The sequence below is a fragment of the Pelodiscus sinensis genome, chromosome 4 (assembly GCF_052426305.1).
Source record: "Pelodiscus sinensis isolate ZL-2025 chromosome 4, ASM5242630v1, whole genome shotgun sequence".
Taxonomy (NCBI): domain Eukaryota; kingdom Metazoa; phylum Chordata; order Testudines; family Trionychidae; genus Pelodiscus; species Pelodiscus sinensis.
The window spans coordinates 51,532,798-51,549,611 of NC_143055.1; the positions used below are offsets into that span (position 1 = coordinate 51,532,798).

Sequence of the window (16,814 nt, forward strand, 5' to 3'; positions counted from 1 at the left end):
AAGGGTGCAAAGCATAATTTACACCTGGGAAAATGCAGACAATGGGCACCTCTGGTATGTGATGGGTGAAGATTCCTCTCCTGGGACAGTGCAGGCGTGTCAATTACTGGTACTAGCCATCAGGGCAACGGGAGGCCCCGGGTCATCAGCTAGCCCATTTACTGTCTGGTTTCTGTTTATGATAGAGTCAGGGACAGGCAGCACACCTGTGTTCCCAGGGCATCAAAGGCTGACTGCCTTTCTCTTGCTCTCTGGGTGGGGGGGGGGGGGAAACAAGATGGGGTTTGTGGAAAAACAAGATGGGGTTTGTGTCTGGCTACAAGCCTGCACTCCCGGTGCGCACGGTGCTGAGGACAGCTCCCTGCGAGGAGAATTGACTGAGGAGGCTGGTGGAGTCGGCACCGGGAGCGTAGGTGCCGATGGAGCTGGCCTTTTAAGAGGCTCCTGCGGTGCCGGCGGCGGCCGAGGCTTGGACGTGCCGGGCGGCTTTTTTGCTGTCGGTGCGCGGGCTGCCCTGGAACCAGAGGCACCCGGCTTCCCTCCTGCGCTGCCCCGCGACTGAGGGGCTATTGGCAGGGACTTAGCAGGAGAGGCTCTCTTCCTCTTTGGGGAAGGTACATTCGGGGAAGGAGCCCTCTGCTTTTCCAAAGTGGGGTCTGAGGCAGAGGATCCTGTTGAAGTAGAAGGCATCAGTGCCTTGTCAAACAGGATTTCCTTGAGCCGCCGTTCTCGCTCCTTGCGAGCTCTAGTTGTAAGTTTCGCACAATGTACACACTTTTGGGGAATATGTGCCTCCCCAAGGCAGCGAACACAGGCAGAGTGACCATCCGAGAGCGGCATAGACTCTCTGCATATGGAACATTTTTTGAAACCGGGGGAACCCGGCGTTTTAACAGGCTGAGAGGGGTTTGTCTCGTGTCTCTCTCTGTGTTAACTTGTTCTCTTGCTCCCGTTTCTTTACTACTTTTATTCTTACAATTTATTTTCTATTTATATTATATTATTATTATTATTTTGGAAGTGAGCCAGCGAGGCTAAAGGCTGCTGTGGCGAGAGTGTCGAGAGCCGCGGTTTGAACTATCGGTCTTAAAGATTAAATATATCCGGGTTGTTTTGTTTTCTCCTTTCTTTAAAGAGCAAAGCATTAAAAAGAAGTTATTCTGCAAATCTTTCTTAGACTTTTTGTGAGGTAATGAGGAGATGAGGAGAGTTCCGTCCGCGACCAGGGGCGGATGAGAGGAACTGGCGGGGACCGGGTCGCGCGCGGCTGTTCAAAAGCGCGAAGGCTGCTCGCGCATGCGCGACCCGGTCGATGACAGCTATGGCAAGCTCCGATTCGCGGCGCCGGGACCAGCCCGACACCAGACGTGGAGCACCCACGGGGACTACCCGAAGAAGAACACTCCTGTACTGCTCCCTGACCCCAAATCTGAGCCTACCATACACTGGAACCTCGTCCTGAGCCTCTCACATCCCCAAACTCCTGCACCCCCACATCCTCAGTCTTCTGCCACAATACTTCTGCACCATCCACACACTGCAAATTTGTGTCCTGAGCCCATCATACTCACAACCTCCCTGCCCTGAGCCCCTCACACAATCCAACCTGAACTACTGCACCCTCACATCCACAAGCCTGTGGCTTGCTCAGCACCCCAACTCTCAACCTGAACCCAACACTCCCCTGCCTGGAGCCCCCTCCCCGAGCCAGCATCCCCCTTTTCCACCTCCTCCTGCATCCAAATTCCCTTCCAGAGCTTGCACCTCTCACCCCTTCCCACATCCAAATCCCTCATTCCTACCCCAGAGCCCACACATCCAGTCTCAACCCAGTGAAGGTACAGCTAGACTTCCGCATCCAGGGACACGTTTGTTCTTCCTCTTTTTTTTAACAGAAGAGCAAACATGCTCTTTCAGCAACCCCTGTATTCCCCATTCCAAAAGAAGGGGTTTTCTGACATTTGGCCCAGTCTACACAGGCCGAATGTTAGAAGAACCTCTTCCTACAGAAGAATTGAAAAAAAGCGGTTGTGGAGCCGTACCCTGAGAGTGTATAAGGGCTGGGGATAGCAGGTGATAGAGAGGAGGAGAAGAGAGGGCGGGGCTTCAAGGAAGGGGTGGGGTCTTGGGGGAAATGATGGGGTAGATCTTGGCTTGTTCTGACATTCAAAAAGTGATCTTGGGCATAAAAAGGTTGGAGACCACTGCCCTAGAGTCAAGCTGCCAGTCCTGAGAATGCCCATTTCACCATCTAAGATGTCTGCTGGAAACAACTGAAACTGAACATTAAGGTGGCTGGGGCCCAGAATGGAAGCTTTTCAGTCTGTGAAAGATAATTAGAGCTACTTCTTAGAGTAAGGTGTTACATGTAACGAGTTTCTTAGCTTAAGCTTAGCTGGTGTGTTTTGTTTTATTTTGCTTAGTAATTTACTTTGTTTTGTATGCTATTACTTATAACCACTTAAATCCTACTTTTTATACTTAATAAAATCACTGTTGCTTATTAATAAACCCAGTATAAATAATTGTTACTGGGGAAAGGAGGCATATGTGAGTATTTCTCTTTACATAAGAAAGGAGGCAAACAACATGAGTTTACTCTGTATAAAATTTTAGTAAGACAGAATAAGATGGCTTTATCTGGGGTCAGATCCCACTGGGATCATGCACCTGAGTGCTGAGGCAAGTCCCTTTAACTGGGTGTTCCCCAAGCTGAGCCGATCTCAGCGTCTGTATTATCTTTCTGAGGGTTGTGACCCCATCTCTGTGCCAGTGCTGCAGGAGTCCAGAGGGCCTGACTCAGCAGAACAGAGGGTTGAGGAGTGCCCACAAGGACAGGAAAGTAGGATCTATGGTATTTCAGCACATCAAGTGATAGTCATAAGGGTATCTCTGTGACCGAACATTTCACAGATATATTCTGGCAATAAAGAAAAATGTATCTTAAAAACATTTACCCTTATCTGCAAACTAAAATCATCCAGAAGGCAAAGTAATATTTTTCTAACTAACAGCAATAATTTTTAGCAGAACATTTAATTTTCAAATATGTAGTAAGTTTTCTTTCAGTTTATAGGTGGCATTTTTCTTTATCCTATATGTGTGTAACATCCTAAATATAGACAGTTAATATGGCAAGAAACATCTTACCATACCTATACATTTCAAGAGCTTTCATATCATCCTCATCAAAGTCATCTTCAGCTTCATTTAGTTCTTTAAGAGTCATTCTTTCATATGGTTTCACTAGAAAGAACAAGATAATTAGTCAGCTTCTGTCCACCAAAAAAACTTAAATTCCTGGACTGTCATTGCTCATTAAAAATGCTGTCATAAGAGCAGAAATCAGGTAAATATTGCATTTTATTAATGTTAGCAGAACTGACTTAAATGGGGCCTGCGTGTTGTGTACTCTTGCCTTAATCTTTGTATTCATGCCCATCAATATGAAAGAAGCTATTTGCATATCTTTGCATAAATATTTGTATAAATATACAACTTAAGTTGCGGCCCTTGGCATGTACTGTGGGTATCATTGTGGCCCCTAGGGCTTACAAAGTTGAGAAGCCCTGATCTATATGCTGTTGCAGCATGGGTAGTATACTGATGCTAACCAGATTTGCAGCAGTCTGAGTCTGACGAATGAGACTGTTGCCCACACAAAACACTCACACTCTCTAGGGGCACCCACCCTTACCCATTCTTAGGGTTCAGGCAAAACCCTCACACCGTAGGCACCCACCCTTACCTGTTTCTAGGACTCAGGCACAATCTTTCCAATATAGGCACCCACCCTTACCCTTCTGCAGGCTTATGCGTAACCTTACACTTTGCGGGTTTGTAAGGTCTTTTACAGTGAACGAGCATTACATAGTAATATCCTACTTAATCTCTATTTATTAACAATCATAAAAAAAAATATGCACACCCCAGGCATACAATGCTCACCACTCCCAATGAGACAGAGGAACTCATCTTGATGGTTAGTGAAATCAGGTCAATCTGGGGGACTTGTTTCAACACGGTGTTATTGGCACAGGTTTGAGATCTGACTGGTCTGACCTTGGAGCTGTGTCCGGGAATTAGTTCCCAACTAACATCCTTTTGGGTCCCAGTTTATATAGTGAAACCTCAGTCCTGCTTAGCTAGACCGTAGCCAATTATTTTAGTAAAATTTTACTAACCAATCATAACATACTATAACAAAATTACCTAATCAATCGTACCTCACCACCTTAGTTGATTTACACCTAGCAAAACTTATTATAAAACAGACAGAAATAAAAACTAGACAGAGATCATATAGACAAACAATATGAAAGTGAGGGCCATAATCACGAAATGAGGAGTCCATAACCTCAACTACTGATAAACAGTTTCTTGCCAGACAAAACACGGTAAACTAAGTTCTCTTTACCCATCTTGAGATCTGTTTCTTTATCTGGTGACAGAGGGTGCCATTAGGACTGTGTCTCTTTCTTAACAGGCTGGTGTGACACTACTTTAATGCAATTTAGATGGAATGTGAGCATGTGACCCCAAGCTTTATAGCTAATGGCTGCTGCTTTTCAATCTGGTGCAGAGGAAGGCTTTCGGCCTTCCAATATGGCTACAGGTCTTCCGATATGGCTACAGAAAACCCATATTGTTATATGACATATGGTTGTGCTGGTGGGAAACTTGGAGAGGGACAGAATCATCTCTGACATGATCAAGAACCGCTGTGCAGTTAGGAATGTCCATGCCCAAGCGGTGTCCAGGATAACTCCTATAAATTCTAACCCCTGAGAGTAGCCTTTTTTCTAAAAAACTTCCCCTGTGTCTAGACTGCAGCCACATTCTTTCACAAGTAAATCGGAAGAACACGGCAGTTTTTTCGATTGCGATAAACCTCATTTTATGAGGAAAAACATTTTTTTCTAAAATACTCTTTTGAAAAAAAGGTGCTATTGAATGCAAACTGCTTTATTGAAGAGAGCATCTAGACACTTTCGAAAAAATGGCTCGCTTTTACAAAAAATCTGCTTGTAGTCTAGACGATCTCTTTTGAAAGAGGCTTGTAGTCTAGACATAACACTAACAAATCTGTCCTTGGGTAAGCAGTCCACCTAACTGAGTAAAGATCATCTGGACCATTTGAATTTGACAATCGGTCTGATTGGTCTCTGAGCAGCCAATTGTCCAGGCAGAGGTAGACCTGAATTTGATAGGGACTGCCACTACTGCCATGCATTTGGTGAAGATGTGGGAAGCTGTGAAGAGGCTGAACAAGAGGGCTGTAAATTGATAGTGCACATTTTGTTGGAAATGGAGATATCTTCTGTGAACTGGTCTGATGGCAATGTGGAAGTAAGCATCCTTCATTTGAGTGCAGCATACCAATTTCCTGGATCCAGAGAGGGAATGATGAAGCTCAGAGAGACCATACAGAACTTCTGATTGGCTACAAATGTTTTGAGTTCTCTCGGGTCTGAAACCTCCCCTTTGCCTTTGGGATAAAGAAGTACTTGGAGTAAAATCCCTTGCCTCTGAGTTACCTAAGGAACCTCTGCCACTGCTCCCAAAGCTAGGAACACCTGTGCTGTACTGAGATCACATTTTCATAGGAGCCCCAGATTTCCCTTTTTGTTCCAGTGATTTTGTATTTTCCAAGTAACACAAAGTCTTTGGATTTGGCCAAAACCAGCCAATAGAGAACTCTCCTTATAACAGGAGAAACTCCCACTATCATAAAGCAACTTGAGCTAGCTACTACACTAGCTGCATCTCTGCTACCAATATAAAGGGCATGCTAGGAGCTGGAGGAGGCAGAGTAAGAATGAGGGAGGGGCAGGACATAACTGTGCTCCATTCCACAAATGAACGGAGGTAAGAACCCTAGATTAGCAGTTTTCAAACTGTGGGCTGGGACCCCAAAGGTAATAACCCCATTTTAATCAGATTGCAAGGGCTGTCTTAGACTTCCTTGGGCTATGGGCTAAAGCTGAAGTTTGAGCTGCATTATGCAGGACCAAAGCTGAAGACCAAGGGCTTTGGCCCTGGGTGTTACGACTCAGATTACAGGCCCTCAGCCCTTGACTTTCAGCTTTGTTCCTCCCCCCCACACACACAGGGCACACTGAAGCTCAGGCTTTGATCTCCATGCCTAGGGTGGCAGGGTTCAGGCTCAGGCTTCAGTTCCCCCTTCCTGGAGTCATGTAGTAATTTTTGTTTTCAGAGGGGGGTTGCGATGCAATGAAGTTTGAGAACCCCTGGCCTAGATTGCTCTAATTCATGCTAAGAGCTAGCACAGAATCAGAGAACTGTAAATAACTTCCTGACAGCCTCCCAAACCGTATATCAAACAGGGCTGAAAAAGAGGGCAGCACTGAACCCTCTATACTAAGTATCTATACTGGCACTAGCAGATGTGCATATGGATATTCTGAGGCTCCTAAACCTTTGCTTTAGGTATACACAGGGCTCGTTGACCCGCAGCAAGCCCTGCTTGCCAGCTGCGCTATCCGGCGATCTGCACATGCGCAGATCACCCGAACCCAGCTCTTCCAGGTAACAATCTACTAGCCGCAGGCAAGTAGATTGTATAATTTGTCGAGCCCTGGGTATACATATTGAATAGATCATAAACTACCCAGACCCCAATCCTGCAAATACTAAAATGTGCTTAACCCTGCACAATGAATAGTCTTATTAAACCTCCTCACACAGAGTTAGACACATGCATAATAGAGACCTAGTTTGCATGCCCACATCTGAGGTAATGAAGAATGAAAATATCTGATATTCCAAACAGTGGACACAACTTCAGGGGGTCTCTTGAAAATTAAGCCCTTATTATTTTGGGTCACATACACTGTGTAAAAATTTGTTTTGAACTTCTGGATACACAAAACACCTGGGGAGTGTTGAGTACTGGAAAGCAGTTATAAGGAGATAACTTTCTGAAACACAGTTCCCTCCAAAAGACTTTCTGATTAGACACCCTTTGTTCTTACCAGCCTGTGTAGGTGGCTAACTGATAGGTAGGTTGTTTGAACATCAATAGTGCTTATGTCACACAGAATGTGTGGTAAAAACTGAAAGCAGATCTTTCCTTTTCCAATGGTGAATAGATGATTTGTCATTGTAGATACAATGTACAATAGTATTTGTTATAAGCGCATATTTATAGTTTATTGTTCTATTATAAGTATCTTATACTGAATAAAGTAACCGTCTCAAATTCAAATAAATTTAAAATAAAAATCAAAACCTATCAAATAAAATAACCAAAATATTCTATTTTTAAGAGTGGAATTACATTAGAGCTTTCGTGTAAGGATAAATGTTTCTGAAAAATCTTCAGATCTTCATATTATGATATATCAAGTGTATAAATTTTGAACTTTACTTACCTTCTGCTTCTTTCTGTAAACGCAAAACCAATTCTTCAGTTTCATCTTTTGGCTTATCTTTTGGAGGTAGAATTCCAAAATCTCTTAATATGTCGTTCCATTCTGTATCTTCATTAGGATCCTATTTTGAAATTATTAAACAAAACAAAAATCACAGGTTCATCTACTCACATATTTTTGTTTAAACAAGAATGTTCCCTTTTTTACTTTGACATATAATACAGGGCATGGCATTACAGTAAAATAGGTCAAAACAATAACCAAGCATGGACAAAGAAAAGACAGTAGTACTCTCATAGACTATTCTATTCAGGAGATCATTTGATATTACAACTTCTGTATTTATAGCTAAGGAGGAAATATTGAAGTCATGAATATTAAATGTAAAATTAAGCTTAGAAAATTGAAAACAAAAATAAATTTCCTTTTAAATCAGTATTAATATTAATAAACCACCATACTATCACAAATTGTTATTTTTTTTATAATATAGCACATGTGAATGTAAAAAAATATGGCAACATCAACAGGATACTCAATAGAAAGAAATTGCTTGCAATTGGACAAAATGATACTTTTATTTAATTGAGATTATCTATGCTATTAGAAGAATCTAATTATAACAATTTATTTGGGAATGATGGAATATCTGAATAGGACAATTGATGAATACCTTCAGATACTGACAAAATATTCACTTACTGTCAAAACAGATTGCTAAATTAGGTAGTTAATTAAAACATGCACATTTGATTCTGATATACTACCTTATTTGTAAATGCTACAAAGTTGTAAGTTAGAAATAAATAGCTCTGTTTTAACATATAAGACAAAAGGTTATACAAAAAGTGCTTCATAAACACTGTTCACTTGAACCAACATAGAATCCCTGGAAAGGAATATGATACCTATGGACAAGAACAGAACACAAGAGCTTTCCTATAATTCTACCTAGTTTTTTGCTTGCTGGGTAAACATAAGTGTGTCAGTCTTAAAACCCCACAACTCAAACGCTAAAATATCTCTCTCTCAAATAGTTTGCCAAGGGTGAAATAGTTCCTTGAGGGTGCAGGGGAATATATACCTAAGAAAGCCCCAAAAGGCAGGAAATGCAACAGTACCGTCACGCAAGAGAAAGAAAGCGGAGTGTCTGAATAGAGAGACTGCACAGAACCTTGAGCACCTTTTCACATCATCTCTAAGCACAGAAGAGTTTTGCAGATTAAGTAGTGGCAGGTGTGTAGTAATAGTCAATGTAACTCTCAGAGAATCTTGTCGGATAAATTAGAGAAGGTCCATAGAAGAGCCATGAGAATGATTAAAAGAAAACATGCCTGACAGTGAGCATTTCAAAAAGCTCAATCTGTTTAAAAACCATAGGCTAATTGATGATTTGGTTACATTCTGTAATTATCTGCATAGGGAACAAACATTTAATAACAGGTTCTTCAGTATAACAGAGATAGGTATAATATGATACAATAGATGGAAGTTGAAATTAGACAAATTCAGACTGGCAATAGGTGTACATTTTTAATGGTAAGAGTAACTAACCATTTGAACAATGACAACTTTTAACAATGTTTAAATTAAGACTGGATGTTTTTTCTAAAAGGTATGTTCCAAAAATTATTTTGGTGAAGTTCTATGGTCTAGAATTATAGGGCTCATCTAGACTACGCAGAAGATTCTAAAGAGGATATGCAAATTCTATGGAAAGTGAAAGTAATCAAGACACAAGACTTTTTTTCGGCAACCTCCCTTTTTTCCGAAAAGCCGCGTAAACCTAATTTTTTGAGGAAAAGCAGCTTTTCGAAAAAGGGGAAGTTGCCGGAAAAAAACCCGCATCTTGATTACTTTCACTTTCGAAAGCAATATGAGAATTCCTTGGGAATTTGCATATCCTCTTTCGAATCTTCTGCATAGTCTAGATGAGCCCATAGAATACTAGAAGACTTATCTGGTGTTGCCTGGGTCCAGGCTTGCTGGGGGGCTTCCACCTTCCAGCTTCTCCCCAAGGCCAGCCATCCCATTATCTTGTCACAACCAAATAGTGACCTTGCTTTAAGTTCTAAGAAGAAACCGCCACAAACCAAATTTGGTGTGTCTAGCTCTTACCATTTAGGAGGAGTTCTTGCACAAATGGACTCTCAAATGGTCAACCAAACATATCTAAAATATATAGTAGAACAAGTCAAAATAGATGATAATAATGGTTCCTTCTGGCCTTGGAATCTAAGGATCAATGAACCCAGACATCTCAGGAGGCTGCAGCCACTATTATAAATCTAGCTCTTGCAAATATCTAGTGCCCAGCCACTAAGTTGAGGGAAAGAATCTATCCCTAATTCCCTTGTATTGGTTCCCATTACAAAGTCTTTGTATTCAGATTTTGTACTAAGAACTACAATTTCACTCTAATAGGTAGCTATGCCACTTGAAAGATCGGTGTTTGTACTTTTCTTCCCCTCTTTGAATTTAGTTGTTTTTTTATGAAGTCTTCCAATTTTGCTAGCAAATTCTATTAACTTTTCATGTGCAGTAGAACTGTAAGTGAGCATTTAAGAATAAATAACATTTCATCTTTCTGCTGCGACTAAAAATCAGTCTGATTCATGATTTCTCAAGTGGGGTCTACAAGCTCACAACAAAAATTAAAGTAAATGGGAAAGTAAATGAGAATTTTTATTCTTGTTGTTGGTATGTATTTCTAAACAAATTCAAGTCCACTTTTTACCTTTAAATACTGACTCACAATGAATCATTGAAAATACTAGTGTTTCATTTCTATTCTATAATCACACTTTCTCCACAAAATTTCTAGTATTGTAGGAAAAATTACAATAATATTTCAGAACAGAACAAAGGCCTGGTCTATACTAGGACTTTACATCGCTTTTAGCCCCATCCATCGATTTTCTAAGTGATGTGTCCACACTACTAAGACTGTCGCATTACCACAGAAATTGATTTAAGTACTCCTGCTTTTCATAAGGAGTAACACTATTCCCAACCTTGCTCAATTGAATTTAAACTAGTGTAGATGCAGTGTTGCCAGAAAGTTGACTCTATTGGCCTCTTGGAGGCCTCACACAGCTTTCCATTCTGGCCAGAACCTACACCTCTACTGATCTCCCACTGAGCTAAAAAAGGCATCTTTTGGAAAAGGCAGGAGTTCCTAAAAATGTGGGCATCATGCATCTTTCCTGACCATCCCACGTAGATGTCGGTGAAATGGCTATTGTGTTCCACGAGCATCTGCAGCACCACAGAGAAGTACACCTTGCGATTGAGGTACTCTGTGGAAAAGTGTCCGCAGGTGACCATGGACCAAAAGGCACGAGCACACTGTCGCTCCTTTATCTCACATGAGGAAGGAGGGACTAGATGAGTGCTTAATGAGATGCTGTTGACATGAGCCCCACTAGCCACCCTCTGCAGAAGTTTGGGCTCAGAGGACACCATGAGCATAGCCCAGAACTCAAAGCTGACCACAGTGCCTTACTCTCTGAGTCAACAGTAGGCTCCCTAATGGGGACACACTACTTGAGACTACATTTCATTCTTCTTCGCAGTGAGGACATAGACCTCCAACTTGGCAAAATTGGGTGGTAGAAAATCAATCATTTAAGATTCAACATTATTTTGTAGTGTAGACCAGTGCTCACTGACTGGACGAGACTAATTAATCACCTGTGAAGCTGTGCTGTCGCACAGCTTAGAGGGAACACTGATGTACACGTGCCCAAAACATTTTGGGCAATTTAGGTTATAACCTATGGAGACATAATAAAAAGGTATTCAATAACGAGCCAAATAATGCAGCTTTACCTAGAGAGGGAAGGAAAACAGCAGGCCTACAAGAATGAGCCATAATGTGAGAGCAGGGAAGGGCTAAGCTTGGGTGGCATCACCCCCTACTCTCAAAACTGCAGAGGCACATACATAAACTTTGAAAGATTATAGTTTCCATCAGTAAACATAGATTTTACTGAACACACAAATTAACAAAAGTTTCCATCAATAACAGAAATTTACAGATAAACAAAGTAAGTTCTCAAGCAACATTTTTCTAATTAGAGTCTATAGGTATTTACTTGTACATTCTGATGTGATGCTGACAATCGGTATTTTAATGGTTATCAAGCTTTAACTTTTTGATTCTCAATCTCTACAGTCAACAAATATTTGTCTGACCACTACCCATAACATCCACAACTGTGAAAATTTAAACTGATTAAAACAGAAGAGTGCTTAAAATAAACATTTATATTATCCTTCTAAATTATAAAAACAAAACCAAAATCTGTCAAGCCTACACACGTAGAAAAGGTTACTTACCTTGTAACTGTTGTTCTTCGAGCTGTGTTGCTCATGTCCATTTCAGTTAGGTGTGTGCTCGTTGCATGCATGGATCTCCGGGTTTTTTTTCCCCTTAGCAGTATCCATCAGGCCAGCCAGGGAGCCCCTTGGAGTGGTGCCAGTATACCGGTGCATATATGCCCCTGCTGGCCCTCCACCCCCTCAGTTCAGAAGAATGGAGGTAGATATCCTGTGACATGTGAAAATATAACACTACCTTGGGTAGAAATGACAGATGAGACCTAAGCCTAACCTTGTCTTTGAAAAATATTGTATATGGGGGCTCAGAAGTGAGGGCCCTTAGGGTACGTCTAGACTACATGCCTCTGGCGACAGAGGCATGTAGATTAGACTACCCGGCATAGGAAAATGAAGCGGCGATTTGAACAATCGCCGCTTCATTTAAATTTACATGGTTGCCGCGCTGAGCCGATCAGCTGTTTGTCGGCTCAGCACGGTAGTCTGGACGTTCTGCGGTTGACATCAAAGGCATTTGTCGACCTCCCAGGTATGCCTCCTGGGATGAGGCATACCTGGGAGGTCGACAAATGCCTTTGATGTCGACCGCGGAACGGTCGATTATTTAAATCGCCGCTTCATTTTCCTATGCCGGGTAGTCTAATCTACATGCCTCTGTCGCCAGAGGCATGTAGTCTAGACATACCCCTAGTTCTGATACCCTTCTGGCCAACATGACGGCCACCAAGAACACCACCTTCCACGAAAGGTGTTTCAAGAAGCAAGTGTCTAAGGGTTCAAAGGGAGGGCTCATAAGCCTTGTGAGGACCAAATTAATATCCCACGTTGGTAGTGGCTGTCTTACATGTAGGTATAGCCTGTCTGCACCCTTGAGGAATCGTTTGACTAATGTATTTACAAACACTGACCTACTCCCTTCACCTGGGTGGAAGGCTACTATAGCAGCTAGGTATATCCTTAAGGATGAGGTTGATAACCCCTGCTGATGGAGGTGGAGGAGATAGTCTAGGATAATAGGTATAGGGGCCCTAAGATGGTCGATCCCAGCCGCACTCAGCCACAGGGAGAAACGTCTCCATTTGGCTTCATAAGTAGCCCTGGTCGAAGGTTTCCTTCTCTCCACCAGGACTCTCCTGACCTCCTCTGAGCAAAGTTGCTTCTGGCCCGCTAACCACGGAGGTTCCAGGCCACCAGATGGAGGGATGGGAGGTTTAGGTGCCATAACCTCCCCTCCCACAGATTCTGTGTGATCAGGTCCGGGACTAGCAGTAGTACAAAGGGCTCTTCCACCGCCATGTCCATGAGCATGGGGTACAAGTGCTGGCACGGCCACACTGGGGCTATTAGAATGACCTCCACCGCCCATCTCCTGATCAGCAGGACTACCTTGTGTAGAAGGGGAAAGGGTGGGAATGCATACAGGAGTTGTCTGGGCCAATGCACCAGTAAGGCATCTCCTAATGAGCCCATCCCTAGTCCCAGATATGAACAGTAACTCGGGCATTTGGAGTTCCCTTGGGAGGCAAAACAGGTCTAAAAGGAGATAACCTCACTTCTGGAAAACAACAGCTTGCAAGATATCTCTCCTGATAGCCCATTCGTGGGTTTTGAATGATCTGCTGCGCTTGTCTGCTGGCACATTCTGGTTCCTCGTGAGGTAAGATGCCTCCAAGTGAATCTGGTGTGCGATGCACAGATTCCACAGCAGGAGGGCCTCCTTGCACGGGGGAGAGGAATGAGCTCCACCTTGCCCTCCAGGTAAGGTAGGAACGTTAGGCAGGCCAGTCTGACTGCCCTGAAACCTTTGACATTTATATGTAGTCTGCGTTCATTGTGGGACCACATTCCTTGGGTCCTGAGGTTCACGAGATGGGCCCCCCATCTGACATCTGATGCATCCATCACCAGTCACACTGATGGAATTTGCCTGGTGAATGGACACCACCTGTTCTTGGAGCCATCAACTAAGAGACTGAAAGACATCCTCTGGTACCGTGAGGAGCTCGTCCAGTGGTGTGTGGGCTGGGTTGTGGAGTGAGGCCAGCCACACTTAAAGTTGTCATACCAGTAGTCTGGTATGTTGTACTACAAAGTTACATGCCTCCATGTGACCTAGTAATCTCATACAAGTGCGGGCCGTCATAAGCGGCACAGCCCTGAGGCCTTCTATAATCGCTCTGATAACCATGAACATGGCCCTTGGCAGTGATGCTCTCGCAACTGTGGAGTCCAGGTGTGCCCCAATAAAGACTTGCCTTGTGTGCGGTTGAGTGTAGACTTCTAGTTTACGAGGAGATCCAGTTTGTAGAATAAATTTCTGATAAAGCCTATGTGTGCCATTACTAGACTTCCGGACGACCCCCTGATCAACCAATCATCAAAGTAGGGGAACTTGAATTCTGTGTTGCCTCAGGAATGCAGCCACGGCCACCATACATTTGGTAAATCTCCTAGGGGCCATAGAAAGACCAAATGGTAGCACCGTGAACTGAAAATGGTGTTTGCCCAACATAAACCTGAGGAATTTTCTGTGGGCTGTGATGATTGAAATGTGGAAATACATATCCTTGAAGTCAAAGGTGGCATACCAGTCTCCTTTTTCTAGGGATGGAATGATGGAGGCGAGAGTTACCATTCTGAAGCTTACATTCCTCACATAGGAGTTTAGGTTCCTTAGGTCCAGGATGGGATGCTGACCTCCCTTGGACTTGGGGATCAAAAAATATCTGGAGTAAAACCCCTTCCCTTTAAAACCCATTGGAACAGGTTCTACAGCCCCCAATAACAACAGGGTCAACACTTCCTGCTCAAGCAGGGTCTTGTGAGAGAGGTCCCTAAAGAGGGACGGGAAGAGGTGGGTGGGACAGAAAGGGAATAGCATATCCCTTTTCTACTAGGCCAAGAACCCAATGGTCCGAGGTAATTTTAGACCAGGCCGGGAGGAAATGGGAAAGCCAGGACCCAAACGGTGGGGATATAATGGAGGCTGGGATGCAGTCCTCAAGCGTGATTTCAAAAGGATGCTTTTGGTTGATGGTTAGAGGGCTGGGTGGGCCCTCTTTCAGGGTCTGACCTAGACCTCCTATGCCTATTCCTGTTGGTGTTGCCATTGAAATTGTATCCCCTCCTCCTGCCTCTGTCTGGTCTAAAGGGTTGTTGGAAGGGTCTCTGGGCCTGCCTAGGGGGCAGAGGCCTATGTTGAGGGGCCATGGTATGAATCCCTAGAGATTTAAGAGTGGCCCTAGAATCTTTAAGGATATGCAGCCGTTAATCGGTTTGCTCCGAGAATAATCCTGTGTCCTCAAATGGTAGGTCCTGCAGGGTGGTCTGGACTTCAGGTGGTATCCCCGATACCTGCAGCCAAGCACTACATATCATGACCGCTCCCGTGGCCATCGTATGAGCAGCCGAATTGGCAGCATCCAATCCGGTCTAGAGTGCTGTGCGGGATACTACTATACCCTCTTCCAGCAAGGCCTCAAATTCTTGCCTCTCCTCTTGTCTTGTCCATTGCTGATGGCGTGTTATATGCGTATCTGCTTAGCATAACCTGTTGGTTTGCGATTCGGAGTTGGAGCCTCCCTGTCACGTAGGTTTTCCTGCCCAGAAGGTCTAACTTTTTCGATTCCTTGTTTTTCAGTGTGGGACCTGGAGGGCCTTGTCTCTCTCTGGACCACAAGCGAGCCTGGTGCTGGATGGGAATAGAGGTGTTCGTGATTTAGCTACGGGATGAAGTATTGCTTCTCTACCCCTTTTTTGGCTAGGAGGGATGGAGGCCGAGGTGTACCGTAGAGTCTTTGCTAACTTGGACACCGTCTTATTCAGTGGCAGTGCCACCTTCGCTGGAGTGTCCGCTGTAAGAATGTCAACTATGGGGTCCACGTCCTCAGTTATCTCTTCTGCCTGAACACCTAAGATTAGTTGCCATCTGACGGAATACGTCTTGATGTGCCCTAGCATCCATGGCTGGCATTGCGGGGGCTGGGTCGGCCAGAGCTTCGTCCAGTGACAACGATGAGGAATCCCCTTGAGGGGGAGGGACCTGCTGCTGCTCCGTGGTTACCAGTGGGGGAGCTTGTGGGACCCCTTGTTGGCCTTGCATTGATCTGGCCACCTTTGTGTAGGCCGAATGACCCGCTTCCGACTCTGGTGGTCTGGTTAACAGTGTTGCCGATGGAGCACCCCTGGGTTGTGCTGGGACTGAAGCATGTGCTACTTGCTGTTGTCCTTGGGCCTGGTGGTATGCCCAGGGTATCCAGAAGGGCCACTGCTGGTTAGGTTGCCACTGTGTTGGCCATGATTGGAGGGAAGTTGAGCTGTGACGCCTAGATCAGTATGATGATTGAGACTGGTGCCAGGATCCTGATCTGTAAGACCAGTGCCCTGAGTGTGCTGATTCGGCCTCTGACTCAGAAGAGTATTCAGAAGCCGATCAGGGTGGTGCCATCAACGGTATCGGTGAGCAGCAAGATGACATGTAGTTGGAGGCAAAACCGGCGCCAACCTCAGTACAGGCGCCACACCTGGGGCTGTCCTTGGTTGCCCTGATGGTGCATGAGTCTCTGGTGCCAGAGGTGGTGACCTACACCCATGACCAAACCGGGCCCTTGGGCCACGGTGAGTTCCATCAACTGCTGTGCCGTGTCAAAAGCCTCTGGCGTAGACAGCTGATGGAGCTCCTCGATTTCCGGATCGGATACTGGACCCTCCGTATGCTTTGTGCTCAACCGGTGCCTATGCGGCTCAAGAGCATGATGGAGAGGGTCCTCAGCAAGGTGCCAATCCTTCTGGCGCACCTTCTGGCCACATCTCACTGGGGACCTTCCCCTATGCTTCTTCCTTGAGTGCACCGGTGATTGACATTGGTACCTCGATGACAAAGGTCTTGTTGGTGCGAGTTGTCTTGGTGCCGACAGGTCTCCAAGTGATGATGGTGTGCTATGGACGCTCAGTACTGCATCTGGTGCCATCGGTTGGCGAGCTGACTCCATTTATAGGAGCTTCTGGCAGGAGTCATGTTCCCGCTTCGTTCTGGGGCTTGAAGCTTCTACAGATCTGGCAACTATCTATATGGTGACC

The 16,814-nt window shown here is 44.4% G+C and overlaps 1 protein-coding gene across 1 annotated transcript in view; it reads right to left on the reverse strand.

Annotated features, from left to right (window-relative positions):
- Positions 1 to 16,814, reverse strand: part of LOC102451787 (phosducin-like protein 2) — an 80,019-nt gene that overhangs the window by 13,568 nt on the left and 49,637 nt on the right. The window contains 2 exon segments of the mRNA XM_089777867.1: positions 3,156 to 3,246; positions 7,395 to 7,515. Of these exon segments, the coding sequence (XP_089633993.1) occupies positions 3,156 to 3,246; positions 7,395 to 7,515 (212 nt within the window).